General features: G+C 45.3%; 7 protein-coding genes across 7 annotated transcripts; 5 read left to right on the top strand and 2 right to left on the bottom strand.

Annotated features, from left to right (window-relative positions):
* Window positions 1-748: 748 nt before the first annotated feature.
* Window positions 749-11578, bottom strand: LOC127565810 (probable Rho GTPase-activating protein CG5521). The gene is given in 8 exon segments (XM_052006400.1): window positions 749-2475; window positions 2543-2739; window positions 2817-6948; window positions 6951-8014; window positions 8079-8250; window positions 8891-8908; window positions 9319-9429; window positions 10848-11578. Coding segments are annotated over 8 exon segments (6069 nt in total). The 5' UTR covers window positions 10954-11578; the 3' UTR covers window positions 749-2206.
* A 502-nt stretch (window positions 11579-12080) lies between these two features.
* On the top strand, window positions 12081-13763 carry LOC127566013 (26S proteasome regulatory subunit 10B). The gene has a single exon (XM_052007335.1). The coding sequence runs from the start codon at window positions 12191-12193 to the stop codon at window positions 13391-13393; it is 1203 nt and encodes a 400-aa protein (XP_051863295.1). The 5' UTR covers window positions 12081-12190; the 3' UTR covers window positions 13394-13763.
* Window positions 13764-14061: 298 nt separating this feature from the next.
* On the top strand, window positions 14062-15660 carry LOC127565920 (putative gustatory receptor 97a). Its single transcript, XM_052006856.1, has 3 exons — window positions 14062-15096; window positions 15166-15378; window positions 15544-15660. The coding sequence occupies exons 1-3, from the start codon at window positions 14062-14064 to the stop codon at window positions 15658-15660; spliced, it is 1365 nt and encodes a 454-aa protein (XP_051862816.1).
* Window positions 15661-16101: 441 nt separating this feature from the next.
* On the top strand, window positions 16102-17455 carry LOC127565919 (putative gustatory receptor 97a). The gene is made up of 2 exons (XM_052006855.1): window positions 16102-17136; window positions 17200-17455. The coding sequence occupies exons 1-2, from the start codon at window positions 16102-16104 to the stop codon at window positions 17431-17433; spliced, it is 1269 nt and encodes a 422-aa protein (XP_051862815.1). The 3' UTR covers window positions 17434-17455.
* Window positions 17456-17548: 93 nt separating this feature from the next.
* On the top strand, window positions 17549-19286 carry LOC127565847 (palmitoyltransferase ZDHHC16). The gene is made up of 6 exons (XM_052006545.1): window positions 17549-17665; window positions 17725-17872; window positions 17930-18239; window positions 18302-18513; window positions 18569-18894; window positions 18952-19286. The coding sequence occupies exons 1-6, from the start codon at window positions 17622-17624 to the stop codon at window positions 19055-19057; spliced, it is 1146 nt and encodes a 381-aa protein (XP_051862505.1). The 5' UTR covers window positions 17549-17621; the 3' UTR covers window positions 19058-19286.
* A 9-nt stretch (window positions 19287-19295) lies between these two features.
* On the top strand, window positions 19296-22342 carry LOC127565846 (cilia- and flagella-associated protein 58). The gene is made up of 7 exons (XM_052006544.1): window positions 19296-19483; window positions 19543-19762; window positions 19815-20107; window positions 20163-20611; window positions 20666-20982; window positions 21039-22000; window positions 22067-22342. Exons 1-7 carry the CDS (start codon window positions 19391-19393, stop codon window positions 22340-22342), a joined length of 2610 nt encoding a protein of 869 aa, XP_051862504.1. The 5' UTR covers window positions 19296-19390.
* On the bottom strand, window positions 22018-25504 carry LOC127565845 (cilia- and flagella-associated protein 58). Its single transcript, XM_052006543.1, has 4 exons — window positions 24862-25504; window positions 24190-24807; window positions 23823-24139; window positions 22018-23539 (listed from the first exon to the last, which is right to left on the bottom strand). Exons 1-4 carry the CDS (start codon window positions 25371-25373, stop codon window positions 22356-22358), a joined length of 2631 nt encoding a protein of 876 aa, XP_051862503.1. The 5' UTR covers window positions 25374-25504; the 3' UTR covers window positions 22018-22355.
* Between the last annotated feature and the right edge of the window lie 750 nt (window positions 25505-26254).

Raw genomic sequence — 26254 nt, 5'->3', positions numbered from 1 at the left:
ACTTGACGATAACTTTCAGTTTGGGGGAAGCACCCAAAGACGCGACGAAAAATTGAAGTGAGAGCGCTTAGGAAATTCACGTTCAAACAATGCGACTGCCCGACGCGAACTGAGCGCACAGTCCAAGAGGCGCGTCAACCGTCTGCGAAACACACGAAGAACTACCGCACGATGTGTGTACGAGTGTGTGTACGTGTATGTGTGTGTGGAAAATTCTAATTTGGTGGCGTCACTTGCCGGTGGTAACAAACTTAGCATAGATCCATGTGCCAGCCAACCAGACAGACAGTCAGCCAAATAGTCAGACTGTGTCTACATTCTCTTGCCGAGGCAGCTGTTGTCTCCAGGGTGTGTATGAGTGTGTGTGTGTGTTGGCCAAAAGTCACCCCTAATTGAAGGTCCTGCACGCACCGATGCCAATGACCGACCCAGTCAGTCTTTTGGGACACCTGAATGCCATGTGAGTATGGAGAAAGTCGAAATCTAACGTGACACGAGCTAGCACGTGTCCTACTAAACATATCCTGCTAAGTACGTCAGCAGCGTCATCGTGTCACGCACACATCTCTGGGGGGAAGTGCGTTTACGTGACAAGCGGAGCCAAGGCTTAATTAGTATAAAAGTGCAGCACCCAAAACATAACACCTGGCTTCTATTTACCTCTAATTCCACACCCTTGACGGGGTGCGACATTCTATGTTAGATCAGCGTAATTAGAGAACGAAACAACGAATGTGAATTGAATTGCATTTATTTTATGAAAAATACTCGATTGTTTCTTAAATAAATTAGTAAGTATAAGAGTTGTATAATGCGTGGTGTGTACTTGGTGTTAGTTACAAAAATTTGTCGTTTTGCATATTAGCTTAAAAGTTAGGATTTATTTATTGTTTTTTGTTTTGTTTTACTTGGTTGTTTATACAAAAAAACTTACACACATAGGTAATTGCTAAATATTAATATTGTGTTAATTAGACTAAAAATTTCATAAAACATTTGTGCAACAAAAACGCATTGCAATTAAACATCTTTCCTTATTTTTTTTTTTTTTGTTTTGTTTATATATCTCACTTGCCCCTTTACTAAATACAATATAAATAAATACAAAATTAACGTATATAAATATACATTTGATCAATTTGTTTGAAATTATTGGTCGAACAATTAAAAATGTGCTCGCTTTCGTATTAAATGAGTTAACAATTTCTTTTCTGCTTTACATACATATGTATATATATACGTGTATTACAATTAAAACCCGATTGTTTGAACAATGTTGGTAAATAGATCGATCGATAGATTCTTATACTTCTTCGCATACTTATCAACTAGATTGTCTATACATATAGAGCTCGAATACATAATACTAACCAGTAACTGTTTTTGCTTAATGGGCAGAGTTATAGAGCCATCTCAAATGTGTAAATAAATTTCGATTGTAATTGTGTTTTTGATTTTGTTGCTTTGTGCTTAACACTTAACGAATTCCTTGAATTTGCATCTCGAAGCGTAAAACATTAAAATATATAGAAAATCTAGGATCAAGACAACACAGTAATCCTTCGGACTCTGAGCGTCACCATTTAAAATGATAAAACTATCGTTAGTGTTGATTACACAGAATTACAACAAATAAGGATAACCATAAATTGCAATCAATTGATAGATTAGCTTATTAAAGAGCTCATTATAGAAGTGCGTAAATTAGGTTAATATTTAAAATCATTAATAATGATTAATTGAAATGGATTAATTAGAAATTAGTGGACGTAACATGGAATCGCATTTGAAATCGAACAAACTGATTAATAAATACATACTACAATTCGCAGTTGGAAATTGTGGAATTGTGTGGCAAATAAATAGTTAATTACAGTGAGTAATAGTTAGACTAAATTAGCATCGATAAATTGATTGAAATAAATTACAATAATAAACATAAAAGGAAACGGTTTTAGTGATTTTTTTTGTTTGCAATACTATTCATTTTCAATAGAACTCTGCATCGTTGCTCTCACCAACCAGGCAACCCCTTTTTATAGTTTTTGGGGGAAACCAGTTAGGTATTCGAGAATCAGCCTGGCTCTGGGTTTCTTTTATCGGGGAATGAGTATAGTTAGAGTGGGGGAATTGTAGGAATAGTTATAGTTCTTGCTATTGTAATAGTAATAGTAACCATGGCCGCCAATTCGTGTGTGCCAAAAGTCTATTTGATTCGTCGCAGCGGCAACGTAGGACTCTCTGGGGGTGTATCACCTCCAGCACTGCCGCCAGAGCTGCCGCCAACAACAATCTGTTGCAAGGAGTGCTTCTTGGTCACGCTCTTGAAGGGCGCTCCCAACTTACGTGGACCACGTGGCGACGCCGATGCAATGCCACTGTTTGTGGCCGCCTCCATGGCCGCAGTTGAGCCAGCGGAGGCAGATGGCACAATGCCAAGCGTTGGTGTCGAATCAATGGATGCTTGTACCCAACCTGCAAAGCACAAAACAATTTATGAATGAGCCACCGCGATTGGCCACAATTCACACGTGATAGTTACCCTTGACAGAGGCACGATTGTGATCGATCAATGCTGCAGCAAGCGGTGCACCGGCACTGCTGGCATTCGATTCACGCAGTGTACCCAGAGTGGACAGTGGCATTGGATTGTAAATGCGACTGGCAAAGTCCTCGAATGTGGTGCTCTCCTTGTAGCGCGACGAGACGCTGTCCAGCGAGCGATTGCGCTCCTCATAGCTGCAATAGTGGCAATAAAAACAAAAGAAAACCTTTTAGTTTTGCAAGCAATGTCAAATCGACTGCCGACAACTTACAATTGCTGGTAGAGCGGCAGAGCGGCACGTTTGGTGCGACTCGCATTGATGGCCGTGGCACGAATCAGCGTGGCCAGGCAGGCGCCACTCACAACACTCTCATTGGCAAGCGGCCCAAACCACGGCACCTCCGGCTTACGATTCACCGTCACACGGAACAGCCCGTTCCTCAGGGGATACACCACAATGAGCACATCGCAAAACTCCGTGGGCAGAATGTCACGTCTGTAGTCGCGATGATGTTCGCTCCACACAATGTGCACCTCATCGTTGCCCAAATGCCGCGTTTTCAGCAGCATGGCCTCCGACGAATCCGATGGCATGCGCGTGGCCACATGATACACCACCTCCAGGAAGGGCGTGGCATAGTACGGCGCCGTTGCACCACAACCCTGACGCGGCAATCCGCCCAGAAAGCCGTTATGGGTCTCCAGCTCAATCTCCCAGCCGAGGGCGGACACAAACATCTCGTACATGCTGCTGCCGCTGGTGTTGCGTAGTATGCTCGTCTTGTCCTCCTGCCCGGCGGCCACATAGATAACAGCCATCTTGTGCGTTTCACGACACTTTTGCAGATCCACATTGCGCAGTTCCCGAAGCAACTTCTCGCTGCGCTGCAGCAGATGAGTACGCGAGCGTCGCTCCCAGCCAGCTAGACCCAAGTGGGCGAAGAGCAACCGGCAATACTGGAAGGGAGTTTCCACACGATTGGGCAAACTGCCAGCGCCCGTAAACGAATCAAACGAGGCTGTGGCGCTGTGCAGCGAGCGTTGATCTGGCTGCAGCAGCGATGAATTGGAGCCAGCGTGTCGCAAAGTCGAGGCGGAGACCGCAGACTGCTGTGCAGAGTGTGCCACAAATTCCTGTTCCAGCACACGTTGATTGAGAATCACCGAGATGGCCTGTGCCTCCTGTGAACTGCTCAGCGGACTGCAACTGGGTGCATTCAGCTCTGAGACCGTGGGCGGCACGCACTCGGGACTCGTGTGGCCAATGTAGGCGAGCATATCGTCGAGCTGATCCAGATCTGGCGCCACATCCTTGGCCAGTGGCAACACACCCGCTGGCCGATGTCGCAGCGTATGCCGTGGCAGCTGCAGCTCCTGCCCGACCATCGAATCCATGGGCTGACATTGCTTCGCATGCCTCGAGGGTCCATCGTAGCGTTCCGAACTGAATTGCGCATGAGCTGGCGTCGGCACTTGAGCGTCACACTTGCGCGGCTCCGAGTAGAGTATCGAAGCATCCCAACAGGCCTTGCCATTGAGATCACGCATCAACACCCGCACCTGCTTCTCGGCGGTGACCAAACCTGCTGTGATGCCGCCGCCCGGAAGCTTCAACGTGGGCAGCTCAATGAAGCTGGCCACCAGACCAGAGTTAAGCATGAACAGCTGCAGATTCTGTGCGTTCACCACCGAGGGCAGCTCCACTGAGTCGCGTCGCTCCAGCTGAGTGCCGCCAATGCTGCCGGTGCCACTATAGATGTCATCCTGCTCCTCGACCATCGAACTCAAGCGTGAGGCACCTATTCCCATGGGAAAGTGTCCGAGATGCGTGACCAGATGCATGGCCACCGCCTTGGCGCACAATCGAATGGCCGATATGCAGGCCTGTATAGTCTCAGATGTCTGATAACTCGCTTCGGGCAGACGTCCATCGCCCTGCAGATCATCGCTCGCAATGTGCATGTCAAAGTCATCGTCCGACGTCAGCTTCACACGTTCGTGACGCGGCGCACCGGACGCAACCTGAAGTAGGACACGCAGCACTTGCAGCACCAGCGTGTCGCCTTGATCGTTGTACGGCTCCAGCATGAGAGCAGCCGGAATAGCCATGCAAAACTCGCCCAGGCAAAGCATCAGTGAGGTGAGCACCACTTTATCCGCATCCTTCGGCTTACTCACATTCTGTATCTCGAGTGCTTTGCACAGCGCCGTGATAATTAACTGCGGCACACGCTCAATGGCCGCCAGTTGGCGACCACGCTCCGCACACAGTTTCAGCGCATCCACAGCGATAACAGCTATGGTGTGATGCTTGAATTGCAGCGCCTGGAGCAGCACTTGCAGAACTTCGCGTATGCGCGGATTAAAGCTATTCGCATTCGTCTCCTTGGGCAGCAGCACATCCTTAGGATGCGGCACCGCCTGCTGGAAGTGCGTACGCTGTGCTGCATTCTTCGTGGGCTGCGACAGACGCAAGAGCAGCCACTGTCCCAGCTGACAGAGCGCAATGCAACGCGCCTTTGCCGATGGCTCGCGACGCGCACAACGCAGCATTATGTTGAGTATATGATCCTGCAGATCGGGGCATTCCATCAGCTCGAATTGCTGTGCCGTAGGCTGCAGAACGGGGCGTGGCAGCAGCGTGGGCGGATACGAGAGCAGCGAACCCAAAAGCGCAGCAACCTCGGCACGTGGCGTATTCCTGGTGACCTCTAACGAGGTGAGCAATATGGCGCTCGCATGCACCAAATCCAACAGCAGTAGCGTGTGTCCTGGCAGCAGCAAACTGAGTAAACGCGGTCCCTCCAAATGCTTCATGATCGCATAGATCAAATCGCGATCCTCGCCAGTGAGCAGCTGATGCAACGCATGATAGAAGAGCGGCAACTGTTGCATGCCCACGGCACCTTGCAACGCCAGAGCGCAGAGCAGCTGCAGTGCCCACAGTTTGCCCTTCTTGAAGCTGCGATCCAAAGAGAGGGCGCCATAGCACCAAGGTGCCACAACGCCAATTGGCGGCACCAAGGCGGGCGGTGGCGGTGTGCTTTGATTGTCCGTGGAGATGCCCTGATTCTGCTTTATCTTGATGAGGTTCTGTGTCATCTCCAGCAGATGCTTAAACACCTGGGCATGCAGCTCCGACTTCGGTATGCGATTCACATCCCCCAGCGCGCCCAGCATGCGTTTCCACATAATGGACGTGGAGTCGGGCAGCCAACCCGTTGCAGCACCGCCCAGCATTATCGAGCGACGCTCCGAGCCATAGCTTCCGGCACCAAAGCTGCCCGAATTGCCATCCTCCAGACTGCCAGAGTCCGCAGCAAGCACATCGATGTGCAGCTGCGCATCCTTGATGGAACCGCCTTCAATGCCGCTGCTGGCCGTGGGCGATGGGCTCCGCGAACCCGCACCGCTCTCGTTGTCCTCCACCTGCTCGCCATCCTGATAGCTATCCACATCGTCGACACCTTGTTGGGAACCACGACGCCGGCGACTTTTGCGCACCGGTGCCAACGAGTCCAGCGACATGGCACGCCGCAAATCCTGCGCATTGCTCTGCGTGCTCAGCGTGTGCTCCAGACACGCACGCACATCCAGCGGCGCCTCCGCTTTGGGTGCAGCTGCAGCAGCCACTCGGCGTCGACGGATGCGTGAATTGCGTGCCGCCGATGCGAGGCTTCCCTCGCTGTAGCTGCGACTCAGCATCGGCGTCAACGGCACAGGACGTGAACCGTGTCCAGTGCCACCGCCATGGGATTGTGTGTGCTGATGGTGTGTACGATTCGCAGACTGCAGCAACGGCGCTTGACTGTGGCTGCCCGCCTGCGAGTTCTCATCGGAGCGACTGCTGTTCGACTCGGCGAGACTTTCACGTTCGCGTTGCACGCTGGGTGTGATGCTTGCGCCGGCGCTGTTGCTGCCCGATCCCTGCCAGACGCTGCCAATGCGTCGCCGTTTGCCGCGACTTTCCGCCACACGATCCAGCGGCAAATCAAGCAAGTTAATGCCGTAGGTGTAGCGCGAGAAGACGCGTGTTAGCGTCTGTATCGTTTTGTTCCACTCGACGATCAACTCCTCGCGATGTGTCAGCGATTGCAGCACGGTGAGAAACTTCTCCCAGAGCACCACATTCACGGGGACATTGGTGTGCGCTCGTATCCAGGTGACAATCAGCGTTTGGAATATCGCCGATCCGAGTATGCCGCCCAGATTGGCGCTCTTGCTGCCGTTGGGCGGCGGATTCTGATGCAGCACAACCGATGTGACCTGCAGCAGCACAAGCAAGAGCTGTTCCCAGGTGCGCGACTCCATGCGCGTGTTCATCACCATCGTGCGATACACGTTCAGCACCTTCTTGCAGATCTCCGTCTGTTCCTGCAGCGGTGTCGAACGATAGTCACGGAGCGTGTCGGAAAGCAGATGTTGAGATTGGCCGTGTTCACAAGAAACACATTCGCCGCATTCGTGACGAACACTTGCAGCACATTCTGCATGCCGGCCCGCACAACCTGCTGTTGCTCCTTGCTGCCCTGCATGGCACCCACATACGAGGGTGTGCGCAATCTTTGGCTACGCGGCGTGCCGCCAGCATTCGAGTGACTCGATGGCGTTGTCGCTGTCGTCGTCGACTGATCTTCGTTGGGCTCCAGTAGAAATGGTGGCGGCGTGCTGCCCGTCATCCAATCTCTGTAAACTGCAATCGCTGTGCGTATTGCTTCGATTTGCGCCTTCGATGTGAAGTTCAACAGGAAGGCCTGGCGATAGACTTCGTGCACAAAGTTGATGTTCTCGCGACTCACGTAAAACACGTCGCGCACAATCAATCCCTGCTGATAGCCCAGCAATCGCTGATGATCCACGCCCTCGATCTGTAGCGCGCAATCCAAGCGATGGCTGAGCAAACGTTCGTGCGTGAAACGCGACACCCAATTGATGAGCACCACAACACAGGAGGCCATCACCTCTTCCTTTTTGTGTATCGATCGCATGACGGGCATTTCAAGGCGAGGATTGTAGATGGATTGGCTGGCATCGAAGCTGGGCGAGAATACGGGCAGAAAGACCTCCTTGAAGCGTTGCAACAGAAACGCAAACGCTCGATGATCCTTCTGAGCGCGATTATCGCGCCAACGCAAACAGGCTGCGGTCTGCACCATGCTATTGAGCAGCACCTCGAGTCCATCGCGGGGATCTGGTGGTGCTGACTTTTCGCTGGATGATGGCGGCAACAGGGCCACAACTTCAGAACTCTGCACGGGATGCGAGAAGGCATTGTCATGGAATACAGAGGCCATGCCGCCGTCAGCCTTCATATTGGGATGCGAGAGGAAATCCGTGGTGTTGAATTCCGTGTCGGGACCAACGACACCCTTCTGCGGCACAATGAGTCCGGGTATCAGGTCCGCGTACATGGCGTGCACATAGCTGGGCGCATTCTCGCCTAGCGTCTGATACCACAGCAGAAAGTATCTGCAAAAGCAAGGAATGGAAATTAGCAAAGTTGAGCAATAAGATATTTATTTATGGCACTCACTTGACACCCTCGCGGCGCAGCTTTGGGGAGTTGCCCAAGTGCAGCAGCTTGGCCATGATCCGGCTGAGCGAATGGCATTGCCAGCGACGTGCCAACAGCTCGGGTAGCAGGCACAGTATCTTCTCCAGCAGCCATAGCGAACCGTCCAGCTCCTCGCGATGCGCCTTGTGCACTGTGATAGAGAGCGAAAAAAGGTATTAAAAATATGCCAAGTAATCAGAGCCAACTAGTCCAAGATGCCTAAAGCAAGCACATGCCAATGGGGACGGAATACGAGCACAAGATGCAACACAGCAAGTGCGAGAGTGAGAAAGAGAGAGAACGAGAGAGTGTGCGTGAGAGCGAGAGATTGTGATAATGGAAGCGTCGATGAGTAATGGGTTGTTCCAAGTTTACATTTTCGCCAAGTTATCGCAAAAAGTTAATGCATAGATGAGTAATTTTAACTATTCTAATCGGAATTAAAATCGGATTCCAATGACACATATTTTAAACTAACAATAAATATTTTTAGCGGACAATATGTGCCAGTGGAATCTAACCCAATAACTGTTACTTGAGATATGCATTCATTATTCAACTGCAACTTTTAGAGAATTCAATTAAGAGAATGTCTTTGGGTAATGGGCGGAATAAGAAGAGAGATAGAGACAGGGCGCAAAATCAAGGCAAATGTTATAAATGACAAATCGAATGCGAAGATATGCAAAATATTTACAATATCCGATACCAAAAAGCGAAACTCTGGGGAATGTAATTTGATGCATTTCTAACTCGGATAACTCAATAAGAAACCACACACATAAACTTACCAATATGAAACGGAAGTTCTGCCGGTAAAAAGGTATAAAAAAGAGAGGGCAAAAAAGAATAGAATAGGATTTGAATTTAGAATAAATATTTCGTTAAACATAATTACAATATAGCAAACGCTTTCATCAGTGTTCATTTCGTGTTGTTCTTTATTTTCTTTTCATTTTTTTTTTTAACTCTGCATAAATTAATGGGGCCAAGAGTCATAAACATAGATAACCAAGAGGAACAAAAAAAAAACAGAGACGCAAATAAGAAGCAACCATTAATTTTAATGTGGTTTGCTTTCTGAATTAGCAGAAAATAAGATTAACAAAAATTAGGACGGGCTAAAACGAAGGAGGAAGAGTAAACCAAAAATAAACATACGAAAAAAAAAGGAAATGGAAATAATCTTTATATTGATATATGGATATATTAAAATTACCTTTCTGCTTGAGATTCGCCTCGGCCTGGATGAAGGTGTCGTAGAGTATGAAGTACACATGGCTGTAGTTTGTCTCGAACAGCGACTTGGACTCCTCGTAATCTACATTATCTGCAACACAAGACAATCATATTAATTGTTGCTATAAATTCACATATATGTTATTAACACTATATACTTTATCTCGTCAATATTATTTTATTTTCCCAAATTAAATTCCTTATTTACAGTAATATACTATATCAACTCACACTCATTTGTAAAAGAGTTTATAATAATAAATAAAACACATTCTTAACAAATTAAAATGTAACCCAAAAATGCATTTATAACTGATCTTATCAAGCAGTCGTCTGCTTCTGAATATGGGCAACAGGTGGCGCTGGTGACGCAACGCCGACATCCATCGACATCGTCATTGATTGTGATTGGTAAACAAAGAGCCGCCATATGCATTGCACTCTCCGATAACGGTAACGGGTCAACATGTTCATATGGGCCTACGAAGTAGCATAGGCAAAATACACACACACACACGTACATATGCATGACAAATAAAGCAAAGAATAAAACGACCGCAAACCAAAACGATGGCTGTGGCGGCTTTACAATAAAACAAAATATGCGTTGAAAAACAACATTTGATGAATCAGTTGCCAGCATGATGAGAAGGGTGGGGGAGGTAAGAAGGGGAAGTGCCGGTATTGCTGTCATCAGCGAAACGATGCAAAACAGAGAAGAAAGCTAAACATGCGAGGGACAAAGAGTAGGCCAAGAAACCTCTAAAACTGGTTTCATAGAAGGCCAACAAAATGCGACTCTGCTGCCGTTGCCGCTGATGATGTTGATAAAAAGTTACAAACAATTGGGAAAAAAGAACTTCCAATAGACGGTGCGCATGTGTGCGTGTACAAGCAAGTGTGTGATTTTTCTTGCTAGAGTGTGTGTGAATGCGTGTAATTTGCCAAGCAAGCTAACAACAACAATGGGAGTTGAGCGGGTGCTTTGGCACCTGTTGTTGTTGTTGTTGTTGTTATTATTGTTGTTGGGTGGTTTTTCAAAATTACTCCGTTCAATGACACAAAAAGAAAGTTACACAGCGAGTGCATGCAAACACACACACACATACACTCACATGCTCACATGTACAAGGTATGTATGTATTTGTTAGCTGGTGTTGAAATTGTAACAACAATGTTGCCACTCAGTCAACAGTTGAAAAAGCGCCGTAATAATTTCTGCCGCGTTTTATCATTTGACGTTTTTCACACATTGTGCGATGAGTGCTTCTAGTTTTTGCATAAATTAATGATATGTTTTTCAGTATTTATTCTCCAACAGGAAATAGCATTAAATAGCTGTTGTGGGTCGTTGCTTTTTATGCATAATAATAACCAGCAAACCGAATTGGTTCATTTATATGGCCATGGCCAAAACGCCCACCTGTCTGCGAGCCAAGGTAAATAGCAACAATAAATATGTATACAATTAACCAGTTCTGCAAGTTATTAAATAATTTATACAATTACCTAATATTGTGCGCAGATGTCGTAGGCGGGAGGCCGAATCCTTTTTGCAATCCTGCAACTTTGCTGTCGACTTTTTAACATCTGCATGTGATTTCTTTGTAAACATTTTGCACTTTGTATTTTTGCGTTTCTCTTTAATACTTATGGATATTTGCACACAAACAACATTCTTAAACTAATTCGTTTGATTTCGTTGCTAAACAACATAAATAAATCGCACACACACATACACTTTTGTTGTTGTATACACTTTCTTTTCACACTTGTTTTTTTTTTGTGTTGGTTTCGTCCAGCGGAGCACCAGCGAAGCTCCCGGAGAAATTATTAGCAAAGCAGCGAATCGAGCGAGCGACCGCAAAAGCAACGACGAAGCTGACGTTGCTCTGCTCTGCCTCTGGGTGCTGCTGCTGCTACCGATGTTGTTGTTGTTGCTGCTTTTCGCAGTTCGTTGTAATTGTTGTTGCTTTTTATTTCATGTCTACACTGTGGTGTTCGAGTCTCCTCGCAGCGCCCAAATTATTAAATTGCACATACTGTCGAGTTGTGCAATTTGCATTGCATTTGCGTTGGTTATTGTGGCACTAACCGCTGCGATACACATTATTATACATTATTTGTGCAGCACGTACACGGGGCAGAGTAAGTTTTATGCGTTTTTCTTCTGACGGAAAAATATTCATCCGCGACGCGCAGGAAACGCTTTCTTTAAAGCTGTTTTATTAACACCTGTGATGGAGTGTGACCGCCTCGAAATTACTAAAATGTACTTGTCTACGCCGTTGAAATATACCAAGTCTCAAATAGTCAGCTGGTCACTCTACATATAACATTTTGGTATATTTTGTAAGCTAGGCTATTAAAATTTAAAAATAGTTTGTGGTTTTGCTTATTAAAAAAAAAGCATGAACGCAGTTAATTTTATTTTTTTTTTTTTTTTTTTTCAAAATACGAAACCAAGAATACAAATAATAAAATACATGAGATAAAACACACCAAAGCAGTATGTCTGGCACTTTTCATTGTATCGTATATGTTTTTTTTTATTATTTCTCAATTATTTGCATAAACAAACCTAAATGGCAATGTATACAATTTATCCAATATACATTAATTTTATGATGAGTATCATTTGTTACAGATGATAATGGCAAGGATTAAGCAATCGTAATTTAAATAATACGTTACAGCGTCAGCAACTACTTGTGCAGCCCTGATTCATTTGTCATTTGCGCCATTTTCAATCATATCGTTAGACGTGATTTGCACTTTTAAAGCATTGCTCGAAAAAAGTTCGTGTTGAATTTATAGAAAATCATAAATTAAAATCGAAATCAAACAGCAGCATGGCAAATCCACAACCAACTACAAACCCAACAATGGACGCTGAACGCGTTGAGGCCTTAGTTGCATACCGCAAAAAGCTGCTGGAGCATCGTGAAATCGAGTCGCGTTTGAAGGCGCTGCGCGATAAGCACAAGACTTCTCAGGTTGTGTTCCAGAAATCCGAGGATGACTTGAAGGCGCTGCAGAGTGTGGGCCAAATGCTTGGCGAAGTTCTTAAGCAATTGACGCCAGACAACTTCATTGTTAAGTCCGCCAATGGACCACGGTACGTTGTCGGATGTCGTCGCCAATTGGACAAGTTAAAACTGAAGCCTGGAACACGAGTTGCCTTAGACATCACCACATTGACCATCATGCGATACTTGCCACGCGAAGTGGATCCTTTGGTCTACAACATGTCGCACGAAGATCCCGGCAATGTGGATTATGCAGCCATCGGAGGACTTGGTCAGCAAATTCGAGAGTTGCGCGAGGTGATTGAATTGCCATTGATGAATCCCGAGCTCTTTATACGCGTGGGCATCAATCCACCCAAGGGATGTCTGCTCTATGGTCCTCCAGGCACTGGGAAAACGCTGCTGGCGCGCGCCATTGCCTCTCAGCTGGATGCCAACTTCTTGAAGGTCGTGTCCTCGGCCATTGTGGACAAGTATATTGGAGAAAGTGCTCGCCTCATACGCGAGATGTTTGCCTATGCACGCGATCATCAGCCGTGCATAATTTTCATGGACGAGATCGATGCTATTGGCGGACGTCGTTTCTCGGAGGGAACTTCAGCAGATCGCGAGATTCAGCGCACACTCATGGAGCTGCTGAACCAAATGGATGGCTTCGATGCGTTGGGGCAGGTCAAGATAATTATGGCCACCAATCGCCCGGACACTTTGGATCCTGCTTTGATGCGTCCGGGTCGCTTGGATCGCAAACTGGAGATACCGCTGCCCAATGAGATTGCACGCTTGGAAATCCTTAAGATACATGCTGCTCCTTTGGCCAAACATGGCGAAATCGATTATGAGGCTGTGGTAAAGTTGTCGGACATGTTTAACGGCGCCGACTTGCGCAACATTTGCACCGAGGCGGGTTTGTTTGCGCTGCGCGAGGATCGCGAATATGTCATCCACGAGGACTTCATGAAGGCGGTGCGCAAGACGGCGGACAACAAAAAACTGGAAAGCAAGCTGGACTACAAACCCATTTAAAGTAGCAATCAACTTTAAATATACATTAAACAAACTTTTTCTTAAAGGTTTTTCTGCTGCATTAAAGATTATTAAAGCTTTACTTTAAGGATCCAATTTAGTAAAAATGTTAACTAACTTTTAATATAATATTGATGTTATTCAATCTAAATTGTACTACAATAACTGCCCTTGAAATACGCATATAATATTCGGAGATTGACGATAAGAAAGCAGTTTTACTGAGCACCATTAAAGCTTCACTTTATTGCCCGATTTAATAACATCGTATGCGAACTTTTTATAAAAATATAATACAAAAACAACTAATAATCATAACTGATAAACAAGCGGATAAATTAACCCGTATTACACCCTATACTTTAATGTCCGATTTACAAATGTGAAATCTTTTAATAGGTACGCTTTAAGCAGAAGCTAACGTGTTAATTACTACTCTAATATTTGCAGAGATTAATGATATGTAAGAACTTTAATTATTGATTATTAAAGCGTTGCTTTAATAGCAATAGCGGCAGTATTTCGCTGGACACCAAATCCATTTAAAGTAAAGTAATATACAAGTTATCAATGCTAATTATAATGCGCTAATTTGCTGCTCCAATTCATAGAGATCAACGATACGCCAGTCGCTTCATGAAGGACGATTAAAGCGGTGCTTTAGTAACATGCGTGTCCTGAAAGCGGCTGCACAACGACTGCGGAGACCAGCACGGTTTCGCAACTGGAGACCCATCGCCATTCTGGTGCTCCTCGGTTATGTGGTGATGTTGTTCCTCAACTGTCTCTATGGCTTCTACCCGGCTCGCTTTAGTCTGAAGCACCAACAGTTTCGACTCTCGAAGGCCATGATGATCTATTGCCTGACGGTGGCTACGATTTTTTGCCTCTTCTATGTGAAACACATTTGGCAGGAATTTTTCAGTGGTCAAATCGATCAACGCGATGCCATCAAGATCTATTGCTATATGAATGCTTGTGGCAGCTTGCTGCACTATCTCTATCAATGGAGCATTTGTGTGCGAGTGCGTGAATTGTTAAACCAGACGTCAATCTTTGCAGTCATCAACTACTTTGATGTCACTGTGTTGTCCATGGCTCGCCACATGGCGCCGGTCTTCGTAAAGATCTTTATTTTTCCACTGGCGATGCATGTCACTTTATTACTTTACCATCAGCATCTGCAACAGCAACAGCAACATTCCCAACTCAGTTGGCTAACCACGAGCACCACAATGTTGCCCATCATTGCGGGGAGTCAGTTGAACAATTGTTACTTTTGCAGCATTGTCATAAGCAAGGCAATCTTCAAGCAGATAAATGTGTTGCTTGCCGAGATGCTAACCGAAGTCAACAGATTGCAAACTCCGGCAGAGATGTCACTTCATAAGCCCTTCTATCGCATGCAACGCTTCTGTGATTTAGCGGATCGTTTGGATGAGTTGGCTGGCAAATATGCTCTAGTTAACGATTATTGTCAAGGACTCTTGGACTTTGGCTGCTTCTCGATGGTCACCACCATGTCCATCAATTTGTGCAACACAACTCTGGGCTGTTATGTGCAGTATCAGGCTTTTGTGGACACCATAATGTTGGAGAAACCTTATGACATCGACCAGGCGGTGGCTCATTTTGTGTTTCTGGTTCTGCCCTTTTTGGAAATCCTTCTCCTAGCCAACGAAACGCAGCTGCTAATCGATGAAGTAAGTTGTTAACTTTTATATAAGCAATATGTTCATTTATAAAAAGAGATATTTTCCATTTACTTGTAGGCTAGGAAAGCGGGCTATTTGTTGCAGCGCATGAATTTGGAGCACGCGGATGTGCGATTCAAGCAAGAAGTGGATTTGTTTTGGCTTGAAGTGCGCACAGTTGAGTTTAAGCTGATGCCCATGGGTTTCCTGGAGCTGGATGGATCGATTGTCAATAAGATGTACTCGACAGTTGCCGGATTCTTATTGTTTCTTATACAAAATGACCTCACAGTGAGATTTTCATTAAAATAATTTGCTACTAGAGTACAAAACAATTAAGAAAGCTACAGTCAAGTGTGGGATATCAGTAACCCATTATATTCTAATACTAAAATATACCGAAGGCTATATTTGGTATATCGTTGAAGTACCAAAGCAGCTAAAATCCGCTTGCAGTTGCTCTATCTACAGACGGACATTGCTATACCGTCTCGTATCGGACAGAAATATATAACATATATTGAACTTCTGATGGATAGTTTCTCCAGTCAAGTTCCTGATACTCACAAGTAATATTTTAAAATTATTTGTTTTGTATTCACTACAGACATACTACCAAAAATTTAAAAATACAAACAATTAAAAATAAAGTTTATAAAACTTAAATACACAATTCAATATAATATTGGAAATATAAAATATTTTTATACCACATAACATTTTATAAAATATGAAAGTTTCAATGTATTAATGAAAATTTCGTTTACATATTCAACACCAACTACCATTAAAGCATAAACAACATCGACTAAAGTTTAGTCACTAAACCATCTCCTAATACAATATGTATGCGAACTATCAGATTTTAATTGTCTAAGTACTTTTGTTGTGCCAAAGGAAATTAGCTATGTATGGAAATAATTAGTTAGGGATGGATAGCTAATGGGCTATAGACCCAATTAAACGGACAATTAAGTCAGTGATTCATTCGTGTGGCAAGTGCGAGGCAGTAACATGCGATTCGTGAAAGCGGCAAAGCGACGCTTGCGTTTCTGGTGGCAATCTCTGACTGGAGTGATGAGCTCCTGGAGTCTGGTCAGCAAAGTAGTTCTAATCGGTGTAGGAATCTCGGTACTGCAAAGCAATCTCTATGGACTTTCGGCATGTCGCTTTAACATTAGGCGTCGAAAATTTGTTTTATCGAAGCCCCTGGCCATCTACTGCTTTGTGGTTGGCTTTCTGTTTGGCTTCTACTATGTGCAACTCATATGGACGGAGTACAAAAGTGGCCAACTTGCAAAGCTGGACATCATAAAGACGTATTGCTATGTCAATGCCGTGGCCGTCTTGCTCAACTATGTGACACAGTGGGCAATGATGCATCCCATACTGAACTACTTGAACGATGTGCCCTTGTTCAGCACCATCAACTATTTTGACGTCTCGTTTTTGGCCGTGAGACGCTTTGTGATCTTTGGTGCAGTCAAAATGTTTGGATTTCCCTTCATGCTGCAGCTGGCAACGTGGATATATCAGCAGCATAAACAGCCAGAGCTGAGTTGGATGCACAGCAGCATCACAATGATTCCAATTTTGCTGGGCAATCATTTGAACAACTGTTTCTTTGGAAGCATTCTTGTTGCTCACTGCCTTTTCATACAGATCAACAATGTGTTGCGAAAGATGCTCGCTGAAGTGAACCGATTGCAAACCCCTTTGGGAATGTTTCTGCATAAACCTTACTATCGCATGCAACGGTTTTGTGATCTGGCAGATCAGTTGGATGAACTGGCCAAAATATATACCCAGATTGCTCATTTCTCCCGAGCTTATTTGGTGCTTAATTCATTTTGCCTCGTGATGTCGCTGGGAATTAATTTATTCATCACCACACTGGGATTTTTCATGCAGTATCAAGCTATTGCGGATTATACATTTATTGAGGAGGCTTACGATGTGACCAAAGCGTTGTCGCACTTAGTTTTTCTTCTCGTGCCATTTTTGGAGATTATCTTGGTGGCACGCGTCAGTCAAGATGAACTGATTCAAGTATTGAAAATATTTTAATTCCATTTTAAAGCAAGCAAACTTAATGTTCATCTTAATTTGCAGGCTAAAGAAACGGGTAATTTGCTGCAACGCATGAGCATGGAGCATGCTGATGTGCGCTTTAAGGCAGTTGTAGATGCATTCTGGCTGCAGGTGTGCACCATAAACCTCAAATTAATTCCGATGGGTCTGCTGGAATTGGACGGTAGCACGGTCAACAAATTGTATTCAACCGTTACTACTTTTTTGTTGTTTCTCATACAAAATGATTTGAATTTTCGATTTTCGATTAAATAAATCTAGCAGTCGATAAAATAAAAGGCAGTGGTGGTTCGTCGATAAACGATAACGTTTAAAGCACTAATATGCTTATGTTATGCAGCACTAAAGTTCCAATACGAACAGCTGATGGTATACAAAACAAAAAAGGATGCATGAAGGATTGTTAGTATTAAATATCAAAATATAAGTGAAAAGTTGAAAGAATGGCGCGTATTACATGGCGGGGCAACTGGGCACAAAGCATAGTGTAAGTAAAAGTGTGAAGTTGTGCTGTTTAATGTGTACTAATGAGTGATTTGCCGGCAGCTCAATACTAAGACTGCGCTGGGCTTACATGAAACATTGTTGGCATTCTCTAACGTTCAACGCGCACATGAACTCTGGCTATGCCACTGATGTGTGCATGACGCCTATCTTCTGGATCGTCGACAACTATACTTATTGTCTGGGTCCAGTAAGTAGTAATATTTGTTTCTATTTACCCCTGCTGACCAATCCTTTGCTTTTGCAGTTCTTCGTTGTGGGCGTTGCCATTTTAACCACTGCCATTGTCAGCATTGCCTATTGGATTGGTTTTCCCTTTTGGTGGGCCAAGAGCCCAGCTGTCACCGTATTCCTGCTCATATTTGGCAACTGGATACTGCTCAACATCATCTTTCACTATGTGATGGCTGTGATCACGCCCGCCGGACATCCACCCGAAGGCGTTTCTCAGGTAGAGGCAGTAAGCATGTGTGCCAAGTGCATTGCCCCAAAACCACCACGCACTCATCACTGTTCCATCTGCAACCGTTGCATACTGAAGATGGATCATCACTGTCGTTAGTTTTGTATTGTTGTGATTATTTAAACTGTCTGAGTTAATTCAGCATTTCATTTGCAGCTTGGCTTAACAATTGCGTGGGCTATGGGAATCATCGCTACTTCTTTCTGTATATGATTTATACAACGATGGGCTGCCTGTTTCTGATCATTGCTGGCTTGGAGATTGGCCACAAATATCTATGGTTAGATCATAGTGATAACTGGACAGAGCTGGAACCACTTGAAGGACATCCCGTAAAATTCAATCTTACTGGACACATTATACCGGTGGTGAGTTAATCATTAATGATGCTATATTCGGTTTATTATTTTCTTTACTTTATAGACACATCCCAATGAGTATGATGATGTCTTGTTGCCGCCAGCTGTACACAATCTGCCCGTTCCTGTTGACGACCCCGAAACTTCTTCGCCTACACGTCGACGTGTTATGTGGTTCATGGCAATCACCAATGTGGCTGTGGTTATTGCTCTAGGCAGCCTTTGCAGCTGGCATGCTAAGCTAATAACTCGCGGCGAGACGAGCGTCGAGGCGCACATCAATGAGGCGGAGACTAAGCGTTTGTTGCAGCAGCAACGCATCTACATCAATCCCTATAATTTTGGCGCAAAAAAGAACTGGAAACTCTTTTTGGGCCTCGTGCGTGGCAGGTAAGAATGCTCTTTTTATATCCCATTCTATAATTCACTTAAATAATTTATTGTTAGATCTTTTTGGCGCACTGTGTTGCTGCCGTCGTGGCACAAACCCGAAGGAAACGGTCTTAGCTTTCACACCGTTCACGATGCTCCCTTCGAGGATGAGTGGCCGTAGTCCTTAGTCTGTTAGAAGCTTTATGTGATGTCTAGACATAACAATATAAATTAGTTGAATTTTTAGATTTAAGTTCAACATTTCCATTTTAGTCTAGTCTAATATTTATTGCTGTCCTTAGCTTAATTTAATATTCCAAAAAGCTTCAAGACTTGACGTTTCCATAGCGATAAGGAGCATGAACTTGATTAGTAACTATACAAAAAATAAATAAAACTATCAAAATGAACCTGTTGAGCGCTGATGTTGCTTGGAAACCGAGTTGCCGGTATGGCAACTTGTTGCCAGGACGCTATTTTCAGTTAGCTGCTGGTTTTGTCAATATTCGGAAAGATGTCGAAGGCTTCAGGTTCCGAAGATGAGCCACTGGTACCCGAAGATTTTGATGATGATTTCTTCCGGGAGCTGGGCGAGAAAATACCCGAGGTGTGTAGAGTTTTAATGCTCTCTAACAAACTTGTAATAAAAACGAATGTTATTTGTAGGCAACGAAGGCGCTGCGGCAGAAAGATACGCCAAACAATGCAGACAATGTGCAGCGTCTGTTGATCTGCGGCACACGCTACAAGAATGATCTGCGCATGGAGGAAGGACGTTCGCAGGAGCTGCGCGAACAGATAGCCACACTCGAGGGTCGCCTGGAAAATGCGGCGCGTGTTAGCAAGCTCGACATGGCCACCATTGAGGAGCTGCGTGGCGTGATAGGTAAGTGTAAGGATTGCCCAGGGATATGGGTATTAAAACTGAGTATTTTCAGAGGGCGCCTGGAAGCAGAAGGATGCGGCACAGATACGTGAACAGACGGCACAGGACGAAGGTTTGCGACTGCGCCAGAAACTAGAGACAGCGGAATCCATGGTGGTATTTCTAACTGAAAAAGGTCAAGCGATGAGCAACAAGCGTGAGGATACCAAAGAGTGCGAGCGACTCAATGGTGAGATCAAGGACCTAAACAAACGACTGCAATTGCAGCGCGTCTACACCGCCGAGGTGGAGGGCAACATTCAGGCGCTGGAGGGCAAGAACAAAGAACTGCTCAAGCTTCTAGATGTAAGTCACAATTAAATGTATTTTGGATCAATCATGAGTTTTTTCTCGCTTGCAGGAAACCTCCAGCGATGCCTGCAACTTGAAGCGCAAATGCGACGCACTCGCCAAGGAGCTGGCAACTATGAAGAGCGACGAGACCAAGTATTTGGAGCAGATAGCTCACACAAAGTCGCAAAACGAGCATCTGACCAAGGTCAAAGTGCGTCAGAATCTGCAGATACTCTCGCTCAAAACGAATCTGGAGCATTTGAATACGCTGCATAACAGCACCTGCAATAAGCTGGCCAAGATCACTGTGGATCTGGAGTACACGGTGGGAGAGCGTGACAAAAACAAGCGTGCGCTAACGCAGCGCATCAATCTGTTGAAGATGCGAGAGGATGAACTCATCAAGCAAAGGCAGGACAATGCCAAGCTGGCCAAATCCCAGGAAACTATTGCACGCAAATACGGCGGACTGGATATGGCCAAGCAGGAGGTCGAAAAGGAGAACATGCGGCTCAAGTAAGCAAAAACTTCTTGCCTTTAAATAAGAAACTGTATTGTTGTTGTCTGCAGAACACAGCTGGGCACTCAGGACAAGGAGCTGGAGTCTATGCGACGTGTGGTGCATCACTTTGAGAAGAACAACGAGAATCTGACCAAGGAACGCGATGTGCTGAAGCGAGATCTGCAGAGCGAGCATCAGACAGCCGAGCAGAGCGAAGCTTTGTATCAAGAATCGCAACATGAACTGCGTGCCCTCAAGGACATTGTGAGTGGCATGGATCTGAAGGTGAAAAAGCAACAGCAGGACATAAAGAAGCACAAAAAGGAAAAGTCCAAAAAGCTAGATGAGATTCAGCACTGGATCGACAAGCTCGATCTGCTGCAAAGTGAGGAAATCTTCAATCAACTGTTTTTCTTCATTTTAAAGCTGTTTCCTTTACAGATGAAATTCACTTGAAGGAGAACTATGAGATCGAGTTGAAGCGCACCATCAGTGATCTGGAGGCCAAGTGCTCCAAGTTCCAGCAGCAACATGATCTGTTAACCAACGAGCGTCAAAGTCTGCAGCGATCACTGCAAACCGCCGACGATGAGCGACAAAAGCTGCGCGATCAAGTGACTAATTTGCAGGCACAGATTGAGTCACTTAAGGGCAAGATTACCTATCGAGATGGCGAGCTTAGTAAGCTGCAATTGCAGATTGATCGCATGGAGAAGGAGCGTCGCCTGCTGCGTAACGATGTTCGCCATGCGCAGCTGGGACAGCAGCACACCAAAGCCGAGCTGCTCGATAAGCGCAAGGAGAACGATCGTCATGCCAAGTCGCTGCAGGAGGACGAACAACGTTTGGCTCGATTGCGCAAAGACGTCGACAATCTGATGAACGAGAAGAACGCAATCAATGCGGCGCTCACCAAGCGCAACGAGGAATACGCTCGCCTCCAACATAACCTAGAGAATCTGCAGACGGCCTACGATCAAACGGAGCGTCAATGCACCCAATGTCAGGATGATATGCGTCTCATGGCTGTGGAGATTAAGAATTTGCGTACAGAGCGCAATGTGTTGCGCACGGATCGCGAGAGCGCCGCTGATTTGCGACAAGAACTGCTACAGATGCAGCGTTTGCTTAACCAGGAGCGGATCAAAGCGCGTGCCCTGCAGGACGAGATGATGACGCCCATGAACATACATCGCTGGCGTCTGTTGCGTGGAAAAGATCCCGAGAAAATGGATCTGCTCGAACGCATACAGATATTGCGTCGACAGTTGCTTGGCCAGAATGTGGCAGCTCTTGAGCAGGAACGTGCGCTGAACGAGGCGCAACAACTCTATGCCGCACTCAAGGAGTTCATGCTCAAGCTGCCCAGTCACAAGGTGCAAGCAGAGCTCAACACCATCAAAGTAAAAATCAATTCTCATTAATATTAAAAAATATGTGTATATTAAAAGATTACATTTCATTCATAGGCTAGTTTATCGGCCAAGGATCGCAAGCTGAAGGTGCTGATGGCTGAGCTGAGTGCTCGAGAGGCGGACGACAAATTCAAATCACTGAAGCTGGAGGAGATGCGCGGCAATCTTGCGCAGACCAAGACCCAACTGCTGGAGGAAAAGCGACGCAAACAGAAGCTGCTGGAAGAACGTCAACTACTCGAACAGATGCAGGCGCATTGCTATTCGGCGCCAGCACAGTTGCCCCGCACGTTGGGCGCCGGCTTCAAAATGGTCAGCACGCTGCTTTAAAAAAATAAATTACTTATACTGCTGACGAACTGCTCTGGATGATTTGATCCGTGTACGGGTTGTCTACCACCGGCTTAACAATGCTATTGACGATGCCCGGGCTGGGTTCCTCTTGCTTTCGCAGTGCATTCTTGTACTCGCCAATGATGACATCGCGTGCCTCCAGATCGATCTCATTGATGGCCAGCTCGGCTTTCATGGCACGTAGCTTGCGACCTTGTCGCTGATTGATACACTGCTGTCGCCACAGACGATCCTTGATCTGCGGATCGGAAACGTGCAGCAGCTGCTGTTTGAGCGCCTCGTACTTGCGCTGCACATCGTGCACCTTTTGCTCCAGATTGGTGCGCTCCACCGTCATACTGATGTTACGCTTGAGCAGCGCTTGTATCTTGACGATTAGCTCAAAGCGTTGCGGATCTTGGCCGCGCAACAGACGCCAGCGATGTATGCGATAGGGATGCTTCATTTCGTCCGTGAATGCTGCCACGTGCAAGCGTTCCCGGACAAGCTGACGCTCGAGTCGCACAATCTCACGGCGCATATTCGCCGTGCTGGACACGGCACGCTCCAAGCACTCCTTGGTCATGCGCAGATTGGTGATCTCAGTTTTCAGCAGCCGAATGTCTTCGATGCGTTGATTGTACTGCATGGTGCCGCGATTCAACGCCAACTGCATCATCGATAGTTTCTCCTGCTGCACACGCAACTCGCCATTGCGTCGCATCATTTGCTGTCCAATTAAATTCTTATTCTGCCGCTCCTCGTCCAACCGAAACGTGATCTTCTTGAAGCGTTGCTCGTCATCCTCGATGGTATGCTGCAGCTGGCCGGAACGTATCTTCATCTCGTGGAGTTCGTTGCGCACATTCTGCAGCATTCGCTCCTTTGCGTGTATTTCAGTCTGTTTGTGCTTCACCAGATTGTTGATCTGATCGATTTGATTCTTGAGCGAAATGTTCTCCTTTTCGTGGGAGGCAAGTTGATTGCACAGCTGATTGATTTGAAAGGTCTGCTTGGTATTGATGTTTTGCAGCTTCTGGCGATCCTGGCCACACACTGCGTTGCTCTTCTGCAGCATGATCTTCTCCGAGTGCAGTATTTCCATTTGCTGTTTGATCCTCAGATATTCCGTCTGCTTTTGCTGCAGCTGCTCTTGGACCTCTTGTAGCTTTGTCGTCTTTAAAGCAACATGTTCTGTCGAAGAAGATTAGGATTAGACTTCATATCGCATTTTAATTCTATACTCCGATTGTGATTAAGGATTGTCATTGGATTGTATTGGGAAGACACGACTGTCAGATATCGATCGTTACATACAAGTGATAAATTCAATTTTCAAATTATTAATCGGATCGTATTGAAGGTCTTAGGGACTACTTGTGACCCTAGCACTGATCAACTCAAAGATAAACGTATTTATACTAACAGACCGACAGATGGACGGAAATTAAAGTACTGTTCCCTTTTGGTAACCTACCCTCCAGTCTCTCAATGGTCTTGTTCAGTTCGTTGACTTCGGCCAGTGCATCGTTGCGCTCCTTGATCAGTTTGTGTATCTGCTCGTCTCGCTCATCCAAGGACACATGCGCTCTATCCAGCAGCAACTGAGTGTCCTGGGTGCGACCTCGCTGCGTAATCAGATCGAAACGAACACTGGCCAGGACACCGTTTAGAGTGGTAATCTCGGCACGCAGCTTATCCTTGTAGCGTTCCGCTTCCTCCTTCTGCTTGGTGGTCTCATCCAGTTTGCTCATCGCAATGGCCAATCGCTTCTCGGCACCCGTCAGTTCATTGCTGTAGATAAGAAATTAAGTTTGTGTTGCTTGCTAAATGAGTTCACTTACCTTTTGAGCAAATCCTGTTCGATGAGCTCGTTATTCTTCTTGGTCAGTTGATGGAAACGTCGCATGAGCAGCATATGGAGCTCGACCTTCTTTTTGATCTCGCGCACATTGGAGCGACCACGATAGTCGAGCTCTTGTTTCTCGCGTCGCAATCCACGATTGTCGCTCTCCAAATTGCTCAAGACTGCCTTCAGATGGAATATTTGCTCTTCGTGGCGGTGATTCACCTTCTGTAGCGTAAAATTATTGTGCAAGATTCGCTCAATCACTTGTCTTTGATTCTCAGTCAATGCCTTGGCACTCTGATACTTCCGCTCGAATGCACGCAAATTCGAGTTCATATTAGTGAGCGATTCGATATCGCGACGCTGCACAAGGAACTGCTCATCATAGGATTCCACCATCTCCCTTTGTTTGTGCTCCAGCTTGAACATTTCGGTTTCGAAGAATTTAACCCGCATTTGCTGTCTGCTGATCGTGGCGCGATGATCCTCGATGATGCCCTCCAAGGACCCCGAGTAGAAACGATTTGTTTCGAGGCGTTTCTGATGCTCCTTCAGCTCTCGGGCCAGACGATCGCGCTCCCTAAAGATCACGCCACGCAGCCACATCTCCTTGCTGAGAAATAACATTTAAATTTATGAAAGAAGGTTTATTTTCGGATGAGCTTACGTGGACTTGGTGCTTTCGACTGGCGCTTGTTTCGTCTGCTGATCAGCATATCCATAATCGATATTGGTGTGCAAGTCCACCTCCCTATGATGAGCTGCATCCGCGGTGCGCCACGCCTCGGCCAACGCGTCACGCAGCTCATTAAGCATCGAGTCATATGAGAAGGTGACTTCAAGGGACACTTTCAGTTTCTGTTGTGCCGCGCCCACTTTTTCCTGCATCGATGCGGTCAATGCCTTCTCTTCCGTGTAATGGCCATGAAGTCGGGCGAGCAAGTCGACGAATCCTTTCAATTTCCTTGCCGCAAATTTGCTGACCTGTAAAATATGTTGCACCATCTCATAGGAGTTTGCAAAGAACTCTTCGCCCAGATCGTTCATCAGATCCAATTGAGCAACGTTGAAATCATCGGGAAATTGTGCATCAAGCATTTCGTTCAACCCATCAATAGTGGTCGCTGAGCCTTTACTTGGTGTCCTTCCACGTTTTCCTCTTGCGCTGCGCTTCGACATTTTCGGTTTTCGGGTATGAAGTCGAAGTAAATGAAATGCAAGAAACGCGCTAACCAAAAAAGAGCACGTTCAAAAAAAAAAAAAAACTATTATATATGTATAAATCGGAACCTAAACGAATAAAATTCAAGTGTAAACTGATTTTGAAAATTAAGAATCCATCCTTAAAATACTTTTTTATACCCTGAAAAAAGTAAAAAAAAGCAGCAAAGTAGGCAGCTTAATTCCTGTATTTCAAATTATTTAAAATTCCACTTTATAGTTTTTTATTTTTAAATATATATTTATATTTTTTTTATTAGATTTTATGCTTTTTAAGTCAGAAAATATATGCATATATACACACATGTGTATGTATATGTTTTGTATACTAAGTATTATATGTAAAACTGCGTTTTATTAGGGCTCAAATCAATTTCCTGCTAGCTTAAAGAACGTATTAACAAAAAAATGGATTCGTTAAAGTAAGAAGAATATAGTCGATTCACGCCGACCATCTATAACTATTCACACACCCTGCACAGCACGTATTAACTCGAAGTTATTAATTTAGAATATATATTTTTTATAAGAATGTTGTGTGTGCTCGGAGTGGGTAAATAACAATAAATCACAATAATGTTTTTTGCAAATTTTTCGCTAGAATTTATGTCTATTATATTCAGCTCAGTTTGCGCTCAGATGCTACAAAAATATATATACATATTATACGCTATATACCTAAATCGTGTTAGCTAATAACAGAACGACAATTGAAAGCTTAAAAAAAAAATAAATTAGCTACGATTGCGATCCGTTTTTCTAATGCAGTCCCAAAACCGAAAAATGATCTATTTGAAATGCAGGCCATCTGTATATAAGGATGTAGTATATGGTATCCG

Source organism: Drosophila albomicans, chromosome 2R (assembly GCF_009650485.2).
Source record: "Drosophila albomicans strain 15112-1751.03 chromosome 2R, ASM965048v2, whole genome shotgun sequence".
NCBI classification, from domain to species: domain Eukaryota; kingdom Metazoa; phylum Arthropoda; class Insecta; order Diptera; family Drosophilidae; genus Drosophila; species Drosophila albomicans.
Note: the sequence above shows the minus strand (reverse complement) of the source record. Positions and strands in the feature narration are given on the sequence as shown.

What these genes read in the sequence shown, in the direction of transcription:
- LOC127566013 (XM_052007335.1), top strand. Translation starts at nt 12,191, where the DNA reads ATGGCAAATCCACAACCAACTACAAACCCAACAATGGACGCTGAACGC.
- LOC127565920 (XM_052006856.1), top strand. Translation starts at nt 14,062, where the DNA reads ATGCGTGTCCTGAAAGCGGCTGCACAACGACTGCGGAGACCAGCACGG. An exon ending in CGCAGCTGCTAATCGATGAA is followed by an intron (nt 15,097 to 15,165) that starts GTAAGTTGTTAA and finishes ATTTACTTGTAG; the next exon opens with GCTAGGAAAGCGGGCTATTT. An exon ending in TTATACAAAATGACCTCACA is followed by an intron (nt 15,379 to 15,543) that starts GTGAGATTTTCA and finishes ATCCGCTTGCAG; the next exon opens with TTGCTCTATCTACAGACGGA.
- LOC127565919 (XM_052006855.1), top strand. Translation starts at nt 16,102, where the DNA reads ATGCGATTCGTGAAAGCGGCAAAGCGACGCTTGCGTTTCTGGTGGCAA. An exon ending in GTCAAGATGAACTGATTCAA is followed by an intron (nt 17,137 to 17,199) that starts GTATTGAAAATA and finishes CTTAATTTGCAG; the next exon opens with GCTAAAGAAACGGGTAATTT.
- LOC127565847 (XM_052006545.1), top strand. Translation starts at nt 17,622, where the DNA reads ATGGCGCGTATTACATGGCGGGGCAACTGGGCACAAAGCATAGT. An exon ending in AACTGGGCACAAAGCATAGT is followed by an intron (nt 17,666 to 17,724) that starts GTAAGTAAAAGT and finishes ATTTGCCGGCAG; the next exon opens with CTCAATACTAAGACTGCGCT. An exon ending in ATACTTATTGTCTGGGTCCA is followed by an intron (nt 17,873 to 17,929) that starts GTAAGTAGTAAT and finishes TTGCTTTTGCAG; the next exon opens with TTCTTCGTTGTGGGCGTTGC.
- LOC127565846 (XM_052006544.1), top strand. Translation starts at nt 19,391, where the DNA reads ATGTCGAAGGCTTCAGGTTCCGAAGATGAGCCACTGGTACCCGAAGAT. An exon ending in AACTGCTCAAGCTTCTAGAT is followed by an intron (nt 20,108 to 20,162) that starts GTAAGTCACAAT and finishes TCTCGCTTGCAG; the next exon opens with GAAACCTCCAGCGATGCCTG. An exon ending in CAAGCTCGATCTGCTGCAAA is followed by an intron (nt 20,983 to 21,038) that starts GTGAGGAAATCT and finishes TTTCCTTTACAG; the next exon opens with ATGAAATTCACTTGAAGGAG.
- LOC127565845 (XM_052006543.1), bottom strand. Translation starts at nt 25,373, where the DNA reads ATGTCGAAGCGCAGCGCAAGAGGAAAACGTGGAAGGACACCAAGTAAA. An exon ending in GTCGAAAGCACCAAGTCCAC is followed by an intron (nt 24,808 to 24,861) that starts GTAAGCTCATCC and finishes GTTATTTCTCAG; the next exon opens with CAAGGAGATGTGGCTGCGTG. An exon ending in GAACAGGATTTGCTCAAAAG is followed by an intron (nt 24,140 to 24,189) that starts GTAAGTGAACTC and finishes TCTTATCTACAG; the next exon opens with CAATGAACTGACGGGTGCCG.